The 18,153-nt window shown below is 33.9% G+C and overlaps 2 protein-coding genes across 3 annotated transcripts in view; one reads left to right on the top strand and one right to left on the bottom strand.

The window, feature by feature from the left end:
• LOC148950265 (sphingosine-1-phosphate phosphatase 2-like) overlaps positions 1–10,455 on the bottom strand; it is a 126,002-nt gene extending 115,547 nt beyond the window's left edge. Inside the window, exon 1 of the mRNA XM_089092271.1 lies at positions 10,278–10,455. The gene's annotated coding sequence lies outside the window, so the exon portion shown is untranslated. The remainder of the gene's footprint in view (positions 1–10,277) is intronic.
• A 599-nt stretch (positions 10,456–11,054) lies between these two features.
• Positions 11,055–17,210, top strand: LOC148950264 (uncharacterized). Of its 2 annotated transcripts, none has more exons than XM_089091536.1 (3): positions 11,055–11,250; positions 15,504–15,710; positions 16,857–17,210. In XM_089091536.1, exons 1-3 carry the CDS (start codon positions 11,103–11,105, stop codon positions 17,141–17,143), a joined length of 642 nt encoding a protein of 213 aa, XP_088947662.1. In that variant the 5' UTR covers positions 11,055–11,102; the 3' UTR covers positions 17,144–17,210. The 2 variants fall into 2 exon arrangements, with proteins under 2 accessions (XP_088947662.1, XP_088947663.1); XM_089091537.1 differs by having other exon boundaries at positions 11,055–11,638.
• Positions 17,211–18,153: the final 943 nt, after the last annotated feature.

Below are 18,153 nucleotides of genomic sequence, written 5' to 3'. Positions count from 1 at the left end.
AGGAAGGAGTATGGAATTTTACTCTCTTTGTAGATGATCCTGAGCAAACGCTTTTGAACCGACTCAATTTTGTCACTAAATTCGCTTGAACGATGCGAATGCCAGACCGGACATGCATATTCTGACAAATAGCGGCCTGACAAATGATAAATAAACACAGAGTGAATGCATCTTAGGGCAATTAAACTTGTTTAAAATTTTTAACATAGATAATGAAACATTTACATGTTTAACAATATTAGAAACTTGCATGTCCCACTTAAGATTATTTGAAATTGTGACACCAAGGAGTTTAACATGCTTCACAAACATTTCGGGTGGGATAGGGTCAAGGAAAACGGAGTGGATTTCAAAAATGTATCGTGTTTATATTTGATTTGGTGGAATTTATTTTCATATTTAGGTTTCTAGCTTCATCCGAAATGTGGGTTAGGATTTCGAGGGGGTCACTTTCAGCCTTCCTGTGACATACTTCAAGGGTCGACAAGTCCTCCACGTATTTTCACCTTTGGGGAAAATCCTTATCAATATCGTTAATCATGACTAGAAATAAAAGTGGTCCTAATAAGGGTCCTTGAGGAATTCCACAATATATAGGAGAGGGGGTTAGAGAAAATATTTTTGTATTTAACAACTTGAGATCTGTTTGAACGAAACGATATAACAATATTTACTAACAGGGGATCAAGCTCAAAGTTAACCAGTAGTGAACAAATTAGGGTGGTGTTGTCAACCAGGTCAAAAGCTTTTTGAAAATCAACTAAGACAAGGTTCAGCCAAAAATTTGGTTTATCAAGGTTACTTACGATGGTATGCATTAAGTGCGCAAGGTAATGGGTGGTGGAAGTTTTCCTTGAGTTACCAAACTGCCGGGTGTCAATAGGCGGACAAATTCTATCCCTAAGCCAGTCACAGAGGAAACCTTCATAAAGTTTGGAAAAAAAACTGAAGTGAGTGTAATGGGACGAATATTGGCGAAAGTCAGACTGGCGCATTTTTTTGGGACAGGTGTTATAAAACCTTGTTTCCAGTAACTTGGGAATTTACCAAATTTTGTGATGTGGTTGAAAAAATTTGATAAGGTCTCAGCAATTTTGTCTGAAAAGGCTTTAATTAAGTCAACTGGGATGTCGAAGGGACAAATACTTGATTTTCAAAGCTTTAGGATTTTATTTACAACATCAGAGGGAGAAATAAAGGGGAAAAGAGTATTGGGGGGAATAGTTAAGACTTGAGCCAGTGAAAGGGGGGATATTTTGAACGATGGAAGCAAGGTTTAAGTTCAAATAGTTGGCAGTCTTATTAGGGGGTTCAGGGAGATGCAAATTAACTTCAGAAGGACTTTTCCGCATATTTCTTTAATTTTTCTGTACCATTGCTTGGGCTTGTTAGAATATAGATCTTTGACTTTACTATTGTAATAATTAGAAACTGCTTTTCTTAATTTTTTCTTTATGAACTTCCTTAGACTATTAGCCTCAGTAATACGATCTACCCTGAAAAAGTTGATTTTTTTTCTTATAAGTTTTTTAAAAGACTCAGTAACATAAGGCTTATCTGTAGAACAAGTATTAAATTTTTTCTCAGGGAAGAGGAATTCATAATTACTCCTCAATAAATTTTGAAGGGACAAAGCCATGCAGTCAACGTCATTTGTTTGATACACAGTGGACCAATTTTTAGTAGTAATCCAGGAGCCAAAATTGAAAAGACCTGAGTCTATAAGAGGTCTATAAGCGGTTTCAGTTATAGAAAATGACTGTTTAAATTTAGCCAGCGGAGACAGGAGAAGGCTAAAGTGGTAACTACCCCCTAGAGGGGGCAGAGTGGACCCGGGTTTGTAAAACTTCGAAAGATTAGTCCAAATTAAATCAAGAGTAGTATTGCCTTTTCTAGTTGGGACCTTAACGACCTGTTTTAAATTAAAATTGAATAGCAAAATATTTTTTGTCGTTTTAAGCTTGATTTTCATATTCAATCTAAGCATTACCCGCTTTAAGATCTATTTATTCATTTATATTATTACTTGTAGTATGTTTTTTGCTATGATTGTTTATTTAATTTCTGTTCGTTTTTTGGGTTCATTTAATCTTTAATAGTAATTTCTGGTCGTTTTGAGTTTGAATTTTAACAGGTGTTTTTATCTGCTGAGCTTAAGTTTAAAATGACTTTTACTTTTCTTTGAAAAACTTATTTTTCGAAAAAAAAATTTTGATTAATTTTTGTTGGGTTTTGATTGCAAAAAATTTCAAGTTTTTATGGCATGGGGGGGGGGGGTTGCTTACTGTCCGATTATTCTTGACTTTAAAAAATGGAGTTAGAACTTTAGATTTAAATCGAATGAGGGTTTTCCAAAGTCTATACGATTACCTCTTTGACAAAAATCTAATATATGAACAATGGACAGCTTGCATAACTTATGGACAGCGATTGACACAACAATGAATGGATTGAAAAAATAGCTTCAATAAGGGTGATTAGACCATTTCATTTGCTGACTCAGAGAGATCAGGACTGTTTGGATTTGACCTTAATCGGATTTTGTGTGTCAAAACAATTTTGCATCTATCGCAGAGCATGTATTTTAACCTTGTTTTAAGTATGGCAGTAATTTCAATTATTTTAGCATTTTCAGTTTGAGAGAATTTCTGGGAGTATTTGGATAGCCAATTCTTTATCTAGTTCTAATAAGTGTATTTTGATGTGTCTTTAACGTCCCCTCGAAATTTCTATATACAGTTATACAGAATAGTTACAATTGTTGAAACCTTTGAAAAAAAGGAAACAGATATCGTGCGTTCATTTCTTATTGGTTTGCCAAATTATCGATTAAGAATTGTTCTCTAGGCATGATTATTAATGAAGAACTCTTGTGTAGGCTAACTGAAAAAATTGAAAACTTCTTTAGAGTAATCGTTTATTTTTATTGTTCCCAAAACTGTCTCCCTTTACTTAACCTCTCTCTTAATGTGCAAATATATAGCTCAAGTTAAATATTATCCATGAGTTTCTTCGTTGCTAAATTGACGTAGGCTTTCTTCCTTAGTCGAAAAAATCAAGCATGGGAAATTCATTGAAAATAAGTAGGATTAATTCTTGTTAGGCCTATATATTTTCGTATTTGCAAAGAAAGGCGGCGGAAAATTGTGGTAAAGTTAAGTGAAGTACTGCTAAGAATGATAAATAAGTAGTTTAAAAGGTTTTTTTTAATCTTTTAATAATTTCTTCATAGTAGGCAACTCAGAAGTATAACTTGTGTAAAAAAATGACAAAAAATTATTTTTATTGGACAATCTATTTAACCTCAGTGAACAAGGTGTTGTTGAACATGACGTTCGATCAGTGTTCGTGACTAATTATTCTATGTAATTGGGGAGACTTTGCCTCTCCACTAACGCAAAATATATAAAGCAGGGTAGAACCTCTTTCTTAATCAACTCCCAAAAAATAGCATCACCTCCTCAACAAAAGTTCTAGCTCCTGTCTTTATCCTCTGAATTTATGACAATTTATGGAATCTTCAAGTTAGATAGAGAACCGGCATCCCCTTCTCCAGAAGTTCCCTAATCCATCTGAAAGTTTTCCAAGGAAAATCCCCCCCCTGGTAAAATCCCAAACTCTTTACTTTTAATTGATTAAGTATCAATTTTTACAACCATCCCAGCCCCTTCCTTTGAACTAATTCTGTATAGGCCGGAAGATTCAATGAGAGTCAGTATGTTTCGGTGTTAACACATATTTTTTTTTAATGTGAATTATATAATACTATATTTGAATAAAAATCATATATCTACCGTGTGTCTTTACCTTTCTTGATTTTTCCAGCATTCAAATATAAGTAAAACCAATAAATAGGATTCAAACTGGATATAATATAATATTTTGTCATTGAAATGGTCAATTGTCTTTGTGACATGTTTCATTGTTAATAGCCTCATTTATATTTTAATTGTAAACATTAAAAACTACTATAATTTGTTTTTTTTATATTTATATATGTTGTTCCTGAAAGTGTCTCACTTACTTTTATACCCCCTCCTAGTCTGAAAATATATAGCCTAAGTTACATGTTCATTACAAATAAGTAATTCTTGTTATGTGTTTGCATATTTGAAAGGGGGATTGGCAGATGATAGTGGTACAGTTAAGGGAAGCGCTGTTAGGAATAACAAACAAGTAGGTTAAAAAGTTTTTGAATTTCGTGAAGATCTATTCTCCGTACGGACCCAAGTCCCTTTTTCTGCTAAGTTTAAACGCAAATAATAGGCATATCTTATAACAGGTAATTATCAGCGTTACGGTTAAGTTTCTTTTCGGCTGGAATTATTTTATTTAACCACTTCTTACCATTAGACTCAATTAGCAAGCCAATGTCTCTTCACCAACGCACATTCTACAATGTTAATTAGAACCCCTCCCCCCACTTTCTCCAAAAAAATACCACCTTCTCCTAAATGGAAATTCTAGTCCCTACCTTGATCCTCTGAATATTTTATTGCCATTTGCCCCTCATCACTCCGTTTCTAGTTTTGAAATAATCTAATTTTGTTTGTATTCTCAGTAAGATTATCTTTTTTGGTCATTTTCACTGAATAGATTAAGATATTTCAAAATACAGTCCCCACCCACCGTATAATTTTTGTGAATTGACACCACTACTTCCTGACTTTTTACACCACAATTGTGACAGGTTCTGTTCCGAAAAGTAAGTAGCAAATTTCAATTAGTAAATTTGTTTTTCGAAAATATTTTTCACAAATTATTATATTTTCAATTTGTTAATCCTTAATGGATTAAATAATTCAAATTTCTTAGTTATAAAGTATATTAAACGAAATTCTTGAATAAATATTAAAACTATTCTAAGGAGGAATATGCATTGAAAAGCTAATTCTTTGTCTTTTATGCCCTCTGATCCCTTTTGGCTCATAAAAAGGAAACAAGAACTTTCAATATCCAATCAAACAAGCCACTTCTAAAGTTAATATGACTTCTCCTTACATAAAAATAAAAACCTTATATATCCTGGGGCATAACTTAAAATTCTCGTTCCCGCGCTCGGGGGGTTTGTGCCAACCTCAAAGTTTTTATTATTTGACGTTTGAACTATTTTTAACAAAATGGCAAACTCAAAATTTTTATTGGGTGGGTTTTGGGAAATAAGGACTTTGGAGGGGGGGGGGGCTAATTGCCCTTCAATCTCGTTTGACTCTATAAAAGTGAACTAGAACTTTCAATTTTAAATCAAATGAGCCCTCTCTGAAGTTTATACGATCATCCCTTCTAGAAGGACCATATATCCCCCCAGGGCATAACTTACAACGCCTGTCTCCAGGCCCAGAGGTGTCAACCCAGAAGTTTTAATACTTGATGTTTTATTTGATTTGAATGTATTTATGCATTAATTTTTTTATTTGATACATTTGGGGAAAAAGGGCGTAGGGGGGGGGGGCTAGTTGCCTCAGATCTTTTTTGACTCTTAAAAAGTGAACTAACACTTACACTTTCCAAACAAATGAGCCCTCTTCGAAATTTATACAACCATCCCTTCCATAAGAGCCATAAATGCCCCCAGGGCATAACTTACAACGCCTGTCTCCAGGCCCTGGGGGGGCAGGGGTTGTCAACACCAGAATTTAGTTATCTAACCTTTTAACTATTTTTAACAAAAGGACTATCTCAAAATTTTCATTTGACGCATTTGGGGAAAAATGGCGTGGAGGGGGGAGGGTAGTTGCCCTCTGATTCCTTTTGACTCTTAAAAAGTGAACTAGAACTTTTACTTTCCAAACACATGAGCCATCTTTGAAGTGTATACAAGCATCCCTTCCATAAGAACCATATACACCCCCACTGTATAACTTACAACCCCTGTCCCCAGGCCCTGGAGGGATGTTTAGACACTGGAAATTTTCTTATCTGACCCTTGAACTATTACTAAAAAAATGGCCATCTCAAAATTTTTATTTGATGCGTTTGGGGGAAAAAAGACGTGGGAGGACTAGCTGCCCTCCGATTTCTTTTGAGTCTTGAAAAGTGAACTACAACTTTCATTTTCCAATCAAATGAGCCCTCTATGAAGTTTATACAAGCATCCCTTCCATAACAACCATATACCCCCAGGGCATAACTTACAACGCCTGCCCCCAGGCTCTGTGGCTGTGTCAACACTTGAACTATTACACTTGATCTCATGCATTTGGGGGAAAAGGGGTGGGGCAAGCTTCCCTTTGATCACTTTTGACTTGTAAAAAGTGAACTAGGAATTTCAATTACCAATCAAATGAGCCCTCTTTGAAGTTTATTCAAGCATCCCTTTCATAAGAACCGTATATGCCTCAGGGCATAACTTACAACGCCTGCCCCCAGGCTCTTTGGCTGTGTCAACACTTGAACTATTACACTTGATCTCATGCATTTGGGGGAAAAGGGGTGGGGCAAGCTTCCCTTTGATCACTTTTGACTTGTAAAAAGTGAACTAGGAATTTCAATTACCAATCAAATGAGCCCTCTTTGAAGTTTATTCAAGCATCCCTTTCATAAGAACCATATATGCCCCAGGGCATAACTTACAACGCCTTTCCCCGGGCCCAGGGGGGTTGTGATGACTCCTGAGCATTGTTATCTGACTTTTGAGCAACTTTTAACTTAATAGCTATCTCAAAATTGTTATTGGATGCATTTGGGGAAAACGGGCATGGCGGGGGGGGAGGGGGGTAAGTGCCCTCCAATCTCTTTTGACTCTAAAAAACTGAACTAGAACTTTCAATTTCTAACCAAATGAGCCCTCTGAAGTTTTTCCAAGCATCACTTCAATAAGAACCATATATTCCCCCAGGCCATAACTTACAACACCTGCCCTTGGGCCCTGGGGGGGGGGCTATGTCTTCCCGGGAGTTTTCGTTATATAGTCTTTGAACTATTTTTTTTTTAAATGACTATCTCAAAGTTCTTATTGGATGGGTTTGATAAAAAAAGAGTGTGGAGCAGGGGGGACTAGGTGCCCTCCAATCTCTTTTGACTCTTAAAAAGTGAACAAGAACTTTCAATTTCCAATAAAATGAGCGCTCTGTATCCCTTCTACAAGGCCCATATATGCCCCCAGGGCATAAGGTACAATCCCTGCCCCTGGGCCTGGGGGGGGGGGGTTGACACCAGAGTTTTTGTTATATGATCTTTGAACTAATTTTAACTAAATAGCTATCTCAAAATTTTAACAGATGCATTTGGGAAAAAAGGGTTTGGGGGGGGGGGGTGGGAAGCTGGTTACCCTCTGATATCTTTTGATGTGATATCTTTTAAAAATTGAACTAGAACTTTCAATTTCCAATCAAATGAGCCTCTCTGAAGTTTAAACAAGCATTCCTTCCATAAGAACCATATATATCCCCAGGGCATGACTTATAACCCTTGCCCTCAAGACTGTGGGGGGAGTGTCCTGCTCAAACATATAATTTCCCAAACCTTCAACTACGTTGAACAAAATAGCTATATCAAAATTCTGATTGGATGTGTTTGGGGAAATGGTGGGCATGGAAGGGGTTTTAGTTGCCTTCCAATCACTTTTGACTATTAAAAAGGGAACTAGCCATTTAAATTTCCAATCGAATGAGCCCTTTCTGAAGTTTCTACAACAAATCTTTCTATAAAAACCTTATATGCCCCCAGGGCATAACTTACAACCCTTGCCCTGAGGGGGGACTGTTATCTTCAAAGACCTAATTTCCTGAATTTTCAACTATGTTGAACAAAATGGTTATCTCAAATTTGATTGGACGTGTCTGGGGAGAGGGGGGTTAGTTTCTATGACAACCCCTTCCATATGAAGTGCCTCTGGGAAAAAAAATTATAATACATAATAAATAATAATAAAACATTGGAGCCCTATGGACATTGCTATAGGCAATGCTATAGCGTTGCCTCTGATATACACTTTATGATTGCCTTATTAAGTTGACTTTATAAAAAGCAATCAAACATAAAAAATAGTTTATAAATGAGCCCATAGTAGGCTCTCTATGATGTCCAAGTGTCTGGCCTTTCCATTCCAAAAACATCACCCAAATTGTGCTTTTAGGGTATGGTATAGCACTTTATGATGCCTTTATTTCAAGTCAAATTTATAAAAAAAAAACTTAAGATACAAAAATCAGCTTTTAAGTTAGTTCTTAAGCTGCTCTTTATGATGTTCTACTGCCCCAATGCAGGAGAAAAAAACAGCCCATGCATAAAGTAATTTTTTTTCTCTTGTTCAAGGAGGGTTGTAACTTTCCTGTATAAGGTGTTGACAATGGTGATTCAAAGCATCCACTATTTGATTTTCTATGATGCAATTTCCAAATTGCATGCAATGCATGGGGCTGTTGTAATAGTACATAGTTCAACAACAAGATTTAGTCTCCAGGGCTGGGTGCAGAAGTTTATTGAAGTGGTAGGGAGATATGCACTTAACATTTGCAGTGAAGCTGGCAAAACAAACAAGCTTATATTAAATTCACCAACACCCACTGGAAAGCTTGTTTTCACTACAATACTGTTGTCTCCAGCAACTCCTTGCTCACAATTTTAGTAAAAGCCAAGCACCAGAAATTACTTTTAAGTTTGTTTGATGTGTGCCTATAGTTTATTAAGTATTACAATTTGGTTTGAAATTAGCCAAGTAATGTCTTTACTATATAGTAACTTTTCTTCCTTCTTGCTTTAACGAAAATTAATTATTAAAGGATTAGGGCGGGCACACACTATCTTTACTTTTGTTGGCAGGGTAGTTTATATCACTGACCTCTGAAGAAGGTGAATATACCACTTGATACCTTTCCTTATGTTCTTTACAAAACATAATAATCCCTTTACTTAGAAATTCAATTCAATTGGGGATAAAGTATAGTGGAGCTGTAGTTGAAATTTATTAACTAGAATTATTCAGCATTTAATGAAGTAAAAATTGTTAATTTTAACCATTCTATATAGCCAAAAATAAGAGATAAAGGCATCATATTTGAGGGTTTGCAATGAATATAAAATTGAATTTCCAAGTAAAGCAATTATTATGTTTAAAAAGAGCATAAAAAAGGTGTCAAGTGGTATGTTCACCTTATTTGTACATGAGTAATATAAACTGTACCCAATTTATCCTTTTTTCATTGTATAATATAAAATAATATCTTAAATTAGGTATTTAGACATCTTGAAAACACATTTAGGTTTATATTTTTCCTAAACATTCCTAGATCTCTTTCTCCTGCAGGATGTCCCATGCCTCTTGACTCTCTCATTGTGGACTCCCCCCCCCCCTTGCACCCCACCAAATACAAATTCTAGAGCTATACCCATGGCTAAACACAAAAGTTTGCTGATAAAGTTCATGTGGGATTAGCAAATGTTAGATCCCAGAAAATATGAAAATGTTTACCTTATGACTTGATGACAGATCATACATGAAGCATAGCCTAAATAAAGTCTAATATATAGAAAAATTTCTGAAAATAAGTTTTCAGACAACATGAAAACACATTTAGGCTTGTATTTTTCACAAGTGTTTGGACATCCAAAATCCCTGAATGATATCCCATGTCCCCTGACTCTCTGATTGGGTAATATTTATATTAACAGATGATTCTGGTAGCTATGAAACAAATTTACCTCTATAGTCCCAATTGCACATTGAGTCCAAATTTAACATTCATCTGCATCAGAAATTGACTTTACCCCCACCCTACCAAATCAGGGTATTTGCAATAATTTTTGCACTGAATTTTGCAATTTAAAACTTTGCTGTTGACAATTCAGGGTATATAATTGCACATTAGGGGGGTAGGTAAAGTTCATGGTAAATTTGCAGTGGGCCATATAATTGCTTCTATTGCAAATTCAAATTTACCCACCCTCCCCCTAATGTGCAAATATATTCCCTGAATTTAGAATATACCATGAATTGTCAACAGAAAAGTTATGAATAGTCTAGCAAAATTCAGCATCATTTTTGTTGATGGCATTTGACAAACTTGAAATGGTAGGAAAACTTTTATATTTGAGTTGCCTAATAAATGAGGTTAAATTGTTATAAATAAGTATTTTTGGAATATGTTACTCTTGAACAACTTATTTACAAACTAGTGATGTTTCTAATCACTTTTCAATAACTTAACTAGTGTTGATAACTTCTATGTGTGGTTACAATACAGAGTAGGCTATATATTTTAAAATTGGGGGGTGGGAAAATTTGAATTTGCAATAGAAGTGATTATTAAATTTGTAAAGAGCATGACAATGCTTACCTTATGAATTGGTGACAGATCATACGTAAATCTTGCCAGAGGAGTTTCGGATTTCTAGAGACCTGTCGTTATTGTGGTTTAAACATCAACTAAGACAAGTCTTTGCCTATCCTAGGCTATGGTCTTTTCTCACCAGACAAAAACAGCAGAATGAACTTTCAAACGCTTTGCGCTATGAACTTTGAACTTTGCGCTAGAAGGAATATCAGAGATGCCTGGTACCTGACATTGATAGCGCACCAAGAGAAGCGAAAATGCGCCGTTGGTGCATATTTTTGGGTGGAGTTCGAAATTGAGGATAAATTAGATCTTGCTGGGATGAGTGAAAAAAAAAAGGAAATTCAGAGACAACATTACCAGACAAGCGCAAATTTTGTGAATTTTGATTTCAGAATGCAAGGCCTCAAAATCGGTTGGATTCAGTCTTCAGCGCTTTTGTGGTCGAAATTTTCTGTTCTCAGTCTCTGGTTTCACAAAAAAAATATTTTCCTCAGTTTTCTGGTATGTCAGAGAATTAAATAAAAGCGAGAACTAAAGACGATCTAACAACAAAAAATACTTGCCAATATCTAAAATGGTATTTTACATTACTTTCTGACTGATGTGCTGAATTATTCCCTGTCAGCATCGGAAATTGTGACTAATGCCGGTTTCACATTAGATAAAATGGTCTTTCACGTTTGCTCACTTAAGGTCTGTAACCTCCATAAGTTCCGTAGCGTAACCTACTTAAGCTCTGTAACGTAAGCTAATTACAAAGTTGAAAAAATGGCAACTTAACATCCGTAACGTAACGTAATTGACTTTGAAGAAAAGTGATAATAGATGAGTAGATTATTTATGATTATTGACTTTGTTAAGGCTAGGCCTTTTTTATTCAACCCAAAGGACAAAAATTACAAAACCATGAAGACAAATGCTTGGGAGTCATTTTCCAAGTATTCAAGGAAAGAAAAAGGCAAAGTAGATTTAGGTAAGCATGGCAGGTTAAAGTATGCCTTGGCCAGCAATTTTCTTCCCATTTGTGTGATTAATCTAAATTAAATATTATTAAAGGTGACCAAGACAATGTATTATGTATAGACTAGTCTAAAAAATAGGATGCAACATTGCCTTTTAGGCACACTTTCTTTGTTATTATTTCAGACAGTAGAAAGTGACTGAATTTTCTATAGACAAGTGATTAAAACCCCTTGGAAGTAGCTCAACTGCTAAATCTGAAGAATAGCAGCTCTCCAAAAGGAGCTATACTACAGATCAAATAATGGGTAAACCACAAGATAATTTATTAGGCTATTATGGCTAGGCTATATAGCCTAGTTGTATGCTTCAATCAGGGACAAGAGAGATGATTTGTCAAGGTAACAACTGTAATGGTGTTAGGAGCATAAAACAAGGAATTAATGGTAAATATATACCAAATCATATTTTTGAGTTAGGAATAAAGTTAATAGGCCTACACCATTCAATGCCTTTTTTAATGCTGATTATGAATATAATAATCATTTCTATCAGAAATTAATTTTAGCCCCCCCCCCTTATATATGCTAATTAAGGGTATATATTTCTACCTGAGGGTGTGGGGGTAAAGTTCAAACTTACCTCCCATTTACATCAGAACCAAAATTTGCCACCACCACCCCCCCCCCCTAATATAGAAATATATACCCTGAATTGGCATATATAGGGGGGGTGGAATTCATTTCCAATAGAAATGATTAGGCTATTATATTTGTAATCAGCATAAAAAAGGTATCCAATGATGTATTCACTTTATTCCTAACTCAATAATATGATTTGGTATATATTTACCAAATCAACTGCTACTAATTTTATTTTATGTTAGTTTATCTTTAGCCTAGTGTTATGTATGGGAGGTATATAGCCTAGGGTTTTATTACCTTAAAATTACCTTTACATTAGGGCTTTATATGGGACTGTGAAGGGGGATGTGGTGTAAAAATGATTTTATCCATGAAATTAGCTTTCTCTTTTCTTTCTAGCATGTTTCTTTCTTTAGAGCTGCAATTTTACTACCCTAGTTAAATATTTGTTGAAATTTTCTAAAGTTCACCATAGAAAAATTGACTTGATAAACTTCCTTTACTTGTCAAGGTTAAGTAGATAGGCTATGCATAAGAAAAAATGAAAACTTCAGACATTTAAGTTTGAGCTGATTACTGAAAGTTTCCTTCACCTGGATCAAGTGCTTTCTTTGAAGTATAAAAGAAAGTAAGTCCAGAGGAAGATTGATTAGCATTTGTTGTCCTAATTTCTTAAAAATGTTAGGTAAAATTGTTCAAAGATTCCCATGGAGCTCAAGCACTATAATAATAAAAAAGTTGCTAGTCCCTTCCTCCCCACTGAGGCCAGATATAGCCCAAGGCTATATGCAAGACTTCCATATTTTTTATAGTTAAATTAATTCTTTGCTTATATCTCATCTAGTCTGATCTTAATACCAAATAAGGCTAATATGACAAATGCACTAAATCAGCTTAATGTTTTGCCATCACAGGACACGGGGTGATTGCATTAACAATAATAGAAATAGTATATATGGAATCAGCATTAAATGACACCTGACCCAACAACTTCTCATGTTGTTGGGCAGTTTCTAAATCTGATATACCAATAGCTCATATGACTTAATTGAGGAGACACAGCTATAGTTTTTTAACTTGACTAATCTCCTCTAGGCCTCTAAACATCTCACGATGCTGAAAAAATAAAACTGATGTTAAATTTGGTGTATATGCTAGTTCCAATTCTGATTACAGTCTTGCCAAATCCTTTGGTCTGTATGCTCAGAAGTGTTTCATTTTCCTTTGCAATATTTTAACAAATCAATGTTTACAAATAAATGTAAAAACAATATTTACTAGTGCTCAAAACAATATTTTACTTGATGATGTGCATAATAATAAATGCATGGGTGGTTTCTATAGCTGTAAAAATATGTCTGAATGTAAGTTTTGTTTTTATATTAAGCTCCTTTTCAAAGGCAATGATGTTCAGTGGCTATAAATTTTCTTTATTTTTGCTGTGCCTTCTGTTTTTTTTTTTTTACCAATATGGATTATGTGTTCCAAGAGGTGTCATGGACAAAAATCTTAGTACTAAGCTAGAAATGCTTTTCTCTCACAATGCTAGCCCGTTAACTAAAAAACGAATTAAAGAGTTTGGTTTTTGGGATGTAAAGCTTTTGTTCCTGATATTTGTAGATGTTGACTTGCAAAAAAGAATGACCCTACCAAGTGGCTCTTCAGCACCAACCTTGAAAAGACAAGATGTGAAGTTTTTAGATGCAATGGAGTTTTTGAAGGATTTTGTTGTGGAGAGAAATAGGAAAACTTTGGTGTGTACATAAAATCTTCTGCTCCTCTTAGCTGTTGTATGTAACAGCATTATAATGAATTTACACTTGCATGCTGTAACTCAGGATTTTTAAAGAATACAGAATAGCTGCACAATTTCAAAAAGTCATATGAGGCAAAGAACTTAAGAATCAAAATAGTCTAAATACACCAAAAAAGTAATATAATTCCAATTTGTTTATTGCACCATAATTTTGGAAGACTATGCAGCAAAGGGTTCAATTGCTACTGAACCACCATGCAGCAGGACCACTGTGCAACTGAACCACCATTCAACAAGACCCTTTTCCAACTGAACCCTCATGTAGCTCAACACCATTTAAATAAACCTCCATGTAACCCCTTGGTTAAGTTACAGGCAAAGATCAGCTGATGTATGGTACATCTTTTTCATTAGATCATTTTCTTATTGTATTTCAGTGTAAAGCATAGTTAAGCATAATTTTCTGAAATCAACAATCTGAGCTGTTAATAGATCAGACCCAAGTGAAAAGAAATAAAAAATTATTGTAGAATTAAAGGTTAAATTTAATAATTGAAACCCGTACCTATTACTTTATATCATTCAATAGCTAAAACATTCATTTTGCATCATATTAACAACATCTTCAATTTGAAACAGATATTTCAATGAATTAAGAATTGTAAGATCTGCTAATGACATAAAATACAATAAACAATGATGTAAAAATGAAAACAAAATAAGCTAGATATATCTACCCCTGAAAGTGCCCTTGGGGTTTGTTTTTGGTGTAGGCGCTTGTTTGTTATTCTAAGGAGAAACTTAAAACTATTTGTAAAATGTTAGCTTACTGTGTATTCATTCAGGACATTCATTATCCAATCATAGTGTTTTAAGATATTTATTCCTTCAAGACAATTATTTTATTAATCCCTGACTATGAATCAAAACTGACTTGCTATGTATTTTTGTACAGTTGGAGGTGAGGAGGGCATTTGATATAAGTTAGACAACCATACTTAGCACTGTAAAAATATATGATGGAACTTCCTTGTATGGCTGTGATATTGCAAGGTGATTTATCTCAACCTTCATAATAAATTGTATCTATGAAACAGTTATTCTTATAGGGGTTATTTACAGCAATGTGTTGCCCTTGCTTGTTGGGCTACTTGTATCATTGTGGACTGAAGTAAAATTTATGGATCTTTTAAACAATATTGAAAAAAAATACTTCGGAATATTAATTTGATGCTGTGTTGGGGTACAAGGGCACATGTGGTATTGAAGATGTGTTGTGTTTTTCTTAACAAGCTTTGGCCCTTAAAAGTGATACAAAATTTTCACAACCCTTTCCAAAGTTTTTATATGATGGAAAACATATGAAACATGACTGTTTCGTATGAAAACAATCATGTTTTTTTTATATATGGTGGAAAAATTCCATAGAAGGCTTAATGACTCTTTTCTAAGAAGATTTTTTTTTGTGTTTAATATACTAATTGTAACAAAGTGTAATTTCAGAATTAGCAAACATTATTACATAGGACTTATGTAAATCATTTGGGAAATTAATGTAATTTGATTTTGACACTTAAGTTGCAAAAGGCCTGGTAGCATAAATATTATATTGAATTTTAGGTTACAATAATAAGGCAAAATTCACCCCATATTTCAATTCATATAATTCTGAAAGTTTGTAATATCTAGAGTTACTTTTAGTTTAGCCTTGTAAATTAGATCTGCTGCTTAAATTTTGTCAAACATAAGTAAAAATTTCTATTTTTATAAATAAATAAACTGTCAAAGCAACAAAATTTATTCAAAACAGCTTTTTTTCCAAGAGAATCTAGTCAAAAAAGTTTTTTCATTTATTTGTGTTTTTAGGTAACTGTGTATCTTATTTACCTGTTGTGGGAGTCAATGAGATAGATGTAACTAACTTGGAGACAAATTATACAGAGGAAATTTGTGCAGATGAATTTGTTGAAGAGGATCTGAGCCGAATTTTACATAGTGTCACTCCTTCTGCTGATGAATTAATTCTAACCCCTTCTGCTGATGAATTAATTCAAACTCCTGAGAATTCTGTTGGTGTGTTTTGTTTTCTATTTGATACTAATCATATTGAAATAAATATAAGAGGTATTCACATATGTAGATATACATTATAGATTTATTACCAGGCCAACCTGTATGGAAATATAAAATATTACAACTAAACACATTTATAGATTACTTATGCACAAATATATGTAACAATATAGTTGCTACAAAATTCACACTCTTAGAAGAATTTAATCTCAGGCTTGTGTCTTTAAGAGTATAATATAAAATATATTTTTTTTTGTTTAATATTATTTGTATTAAGCTGAACATGTTTCTAATTGCATTTGTGCATGTGTAATACCTGCAATGGTATATTTTTTTATTGTTTTTTAAAGTGTTTGTAAAATGACAGAAGCTTTAAAAAAATTCTGATCTCCAAAGAATAAACTGAAGTTAATGTTCCATGTTGTCATCTAGCACAATTAGAATATTCCTGCTCCAATAAATATAATACTCTGAAAAGAGTATTTCAGAGTATTAATAGTAAAATTGAATGGGCTCAGAAAACATTACAACAAATTATCTATAGAGGCTCCCTCTTCCTTAACTCTTTTAATATTTTTGTTAGAAGACTTTGGCAAGGACTGGAGAAAAATATTTTCCCTCTTTCCACTAACACCCAATTTTGAGTTTACCCTTCCCGCAAAAAAATCAATTTCTTTATGTTTCACCTCTATACCTGTAGCCTATGTGTGGCCAAATGGGTAAAGTAACCTATTCATGTACTTAATTTCTTACTTCTCAAGAAACTTTCTGAGTGTAGGTAATTTCTGTAATCGGAAGTACTTCGTTTAACCTCCAGAGATTAAGAAAACATATATTCTCTTGCAGGGATCCCAAAATAAACTAATTCAGCTTTTTCAATATAATCTTGAGAAGATTTCACTCTTTGTAGATACTTGTCTAATTAGTTTTTGATTAATGGGTGGTGGATTAATACGTATAAATGACAATTCAATTCTACGATTGACAACAATATGATAATTTGAATTGATTAATTTGGAAAAAATATGCTTTTTGACATATGCCCTACTATGTCAACATTTTCCAAGTATAATTTGAGATTTTGTACTCTTATTTAGATTTTGACCAGATTCTATTGAGATTGTTGAGATGTGTTGACTCATTCAGAAAGTCCTCATATATCGCGTACCCCTGTGAATCTCCGAAAATCTCCAGCTATTTCAAAGAAGAGAAGGGACAATGAAGAGAGATTTGAGGCATCAACAACTCAAGAGTCTATTGCTACCTATTTAAAGGAGAAGCTTGCAAGGAAGAGCACAAGGCCAGATATATTTGATAAAGATGAACTGTTTTTATTGTCACTCCAGCCCCATTTTGCTAGAGTTCCAAAAGAAAAAAGAAGCAAGATGCCAGATTCAAATATTACAAACAATATTAGATTCACTGATGAATAATGAAATTGATTTTTTGCTGTTTATGATTGTTTTGCATTGTTTTTATTTTTCTGACTTTTTAATACAATCTATATTTCATAACGGTTGCTTTAATCTTGAATGAATAGCTATTCCCGATGCAATGAAGGCAGCTTTGCTATTCCGTAATTTTTAATTCCTGTTTTTCAAAACTAAAAAAATTACCAGAAAAGGCTCTCTTAGCCATAAGACAAAGTCCCCTAAGGTCAACACTGGTTTGTACAGGCTTCTTTTATTTTCATAGTTGCGTCCTCAACTAGTATAAGGAAAAAAAATATCAGTAGCATTGGCTCTAACTTGATACATACAGTTAAAGAAACTATTAAAAAAAATTAACAAACAAATTTCTGACAAACACTATGTAAGATAAGATAAGAGATAAGATAAGATTTATTCCAAAAATGAACTATCACTAGCATTTTAAGGCCTAATTCGCATTCTGAGTCAAATAACATACAATAAAACACAAACAAAAAAAAAAAAAAAAAAAAAAATCAAGTCAAATAAAAATATCAAAATTCTGAGGTCAGGTAAAAGATAAAAATATGAAGTAAAAAAAAGCTCGAACATGAAATTAAAATAAAAATTTATGAAACACTTGCTACACTGGCAATACAAGAAATTGGTTAGGTACAAATTAGAAACTATTAATTGTGTCAGTTATAGCTAAAGATAAGATAAAGATAAGAAAGTAAAAAAAAGAAACTATTGGGACATTTTATTCAATTTACCTGTAATAGAGGGGACAAAGGTTTTTTCATATCTCAAAGTAACGCAGTGAATGGGGGACAAAGCAGGGGATGGGATCAGAAACAGCTCGAGGCGGCCGTAATCTGGATGGAGAGTGACATTTGGGGAAAATACTTGCCGTCCAAGGGTTAGTTATGGCCTTTTTTGCAAAACGGAGGCACAAATTATTTCTTCGTCTCTCGAGGGTCTCTAGGCTTGAAATATTTAACAAATACAAATACGGTATCTTGCCCTCTTTAAAA

Source organism: Artemia sp. Qi Xiang Cuo, chromosome 7, assembly GCF_049724085.1.
Source record: "Artemia sp. Qi Xiang Cuo chromosome 7, ASM4972408v1, whole genome shotgun sequence".
NCBI classification, from domain to species: Eukaryota; Metazoa; Arthropoda; class Branchiopoda; order Anostraca; family Artemiidae; genus Artemia; species Artemia sp. Qi Xiang Cuo.
This window is presented reverse-complemented; position numbering and strand designations above follow the sequence as displayed.

Bases quoted from the DNA above. Each gene is read 5' to 3' on its own strand.
- LOC148950264 (XM_089091536.1), top strand. From the start codon at position 11,103: ATGAGTAGATTATTTATGATTATTGACTTTGTTAAGGCTAGGCCTTTT. The intron at 11,251-15,503 runs GTAAGCATGGCA...TTGTGTTTTTAG, and splicing joins AAAAGGCAAAGTAGATTTAG to GTAACTGTGTATCTTATTTA. The intron at 15,711-16,856 runs GTGTGTTTTGTT...TGACTCATTCAG, and splicing joins AACTCCTGAGAATTCTGTTG to AAAGTCCTCATATATCGCGT.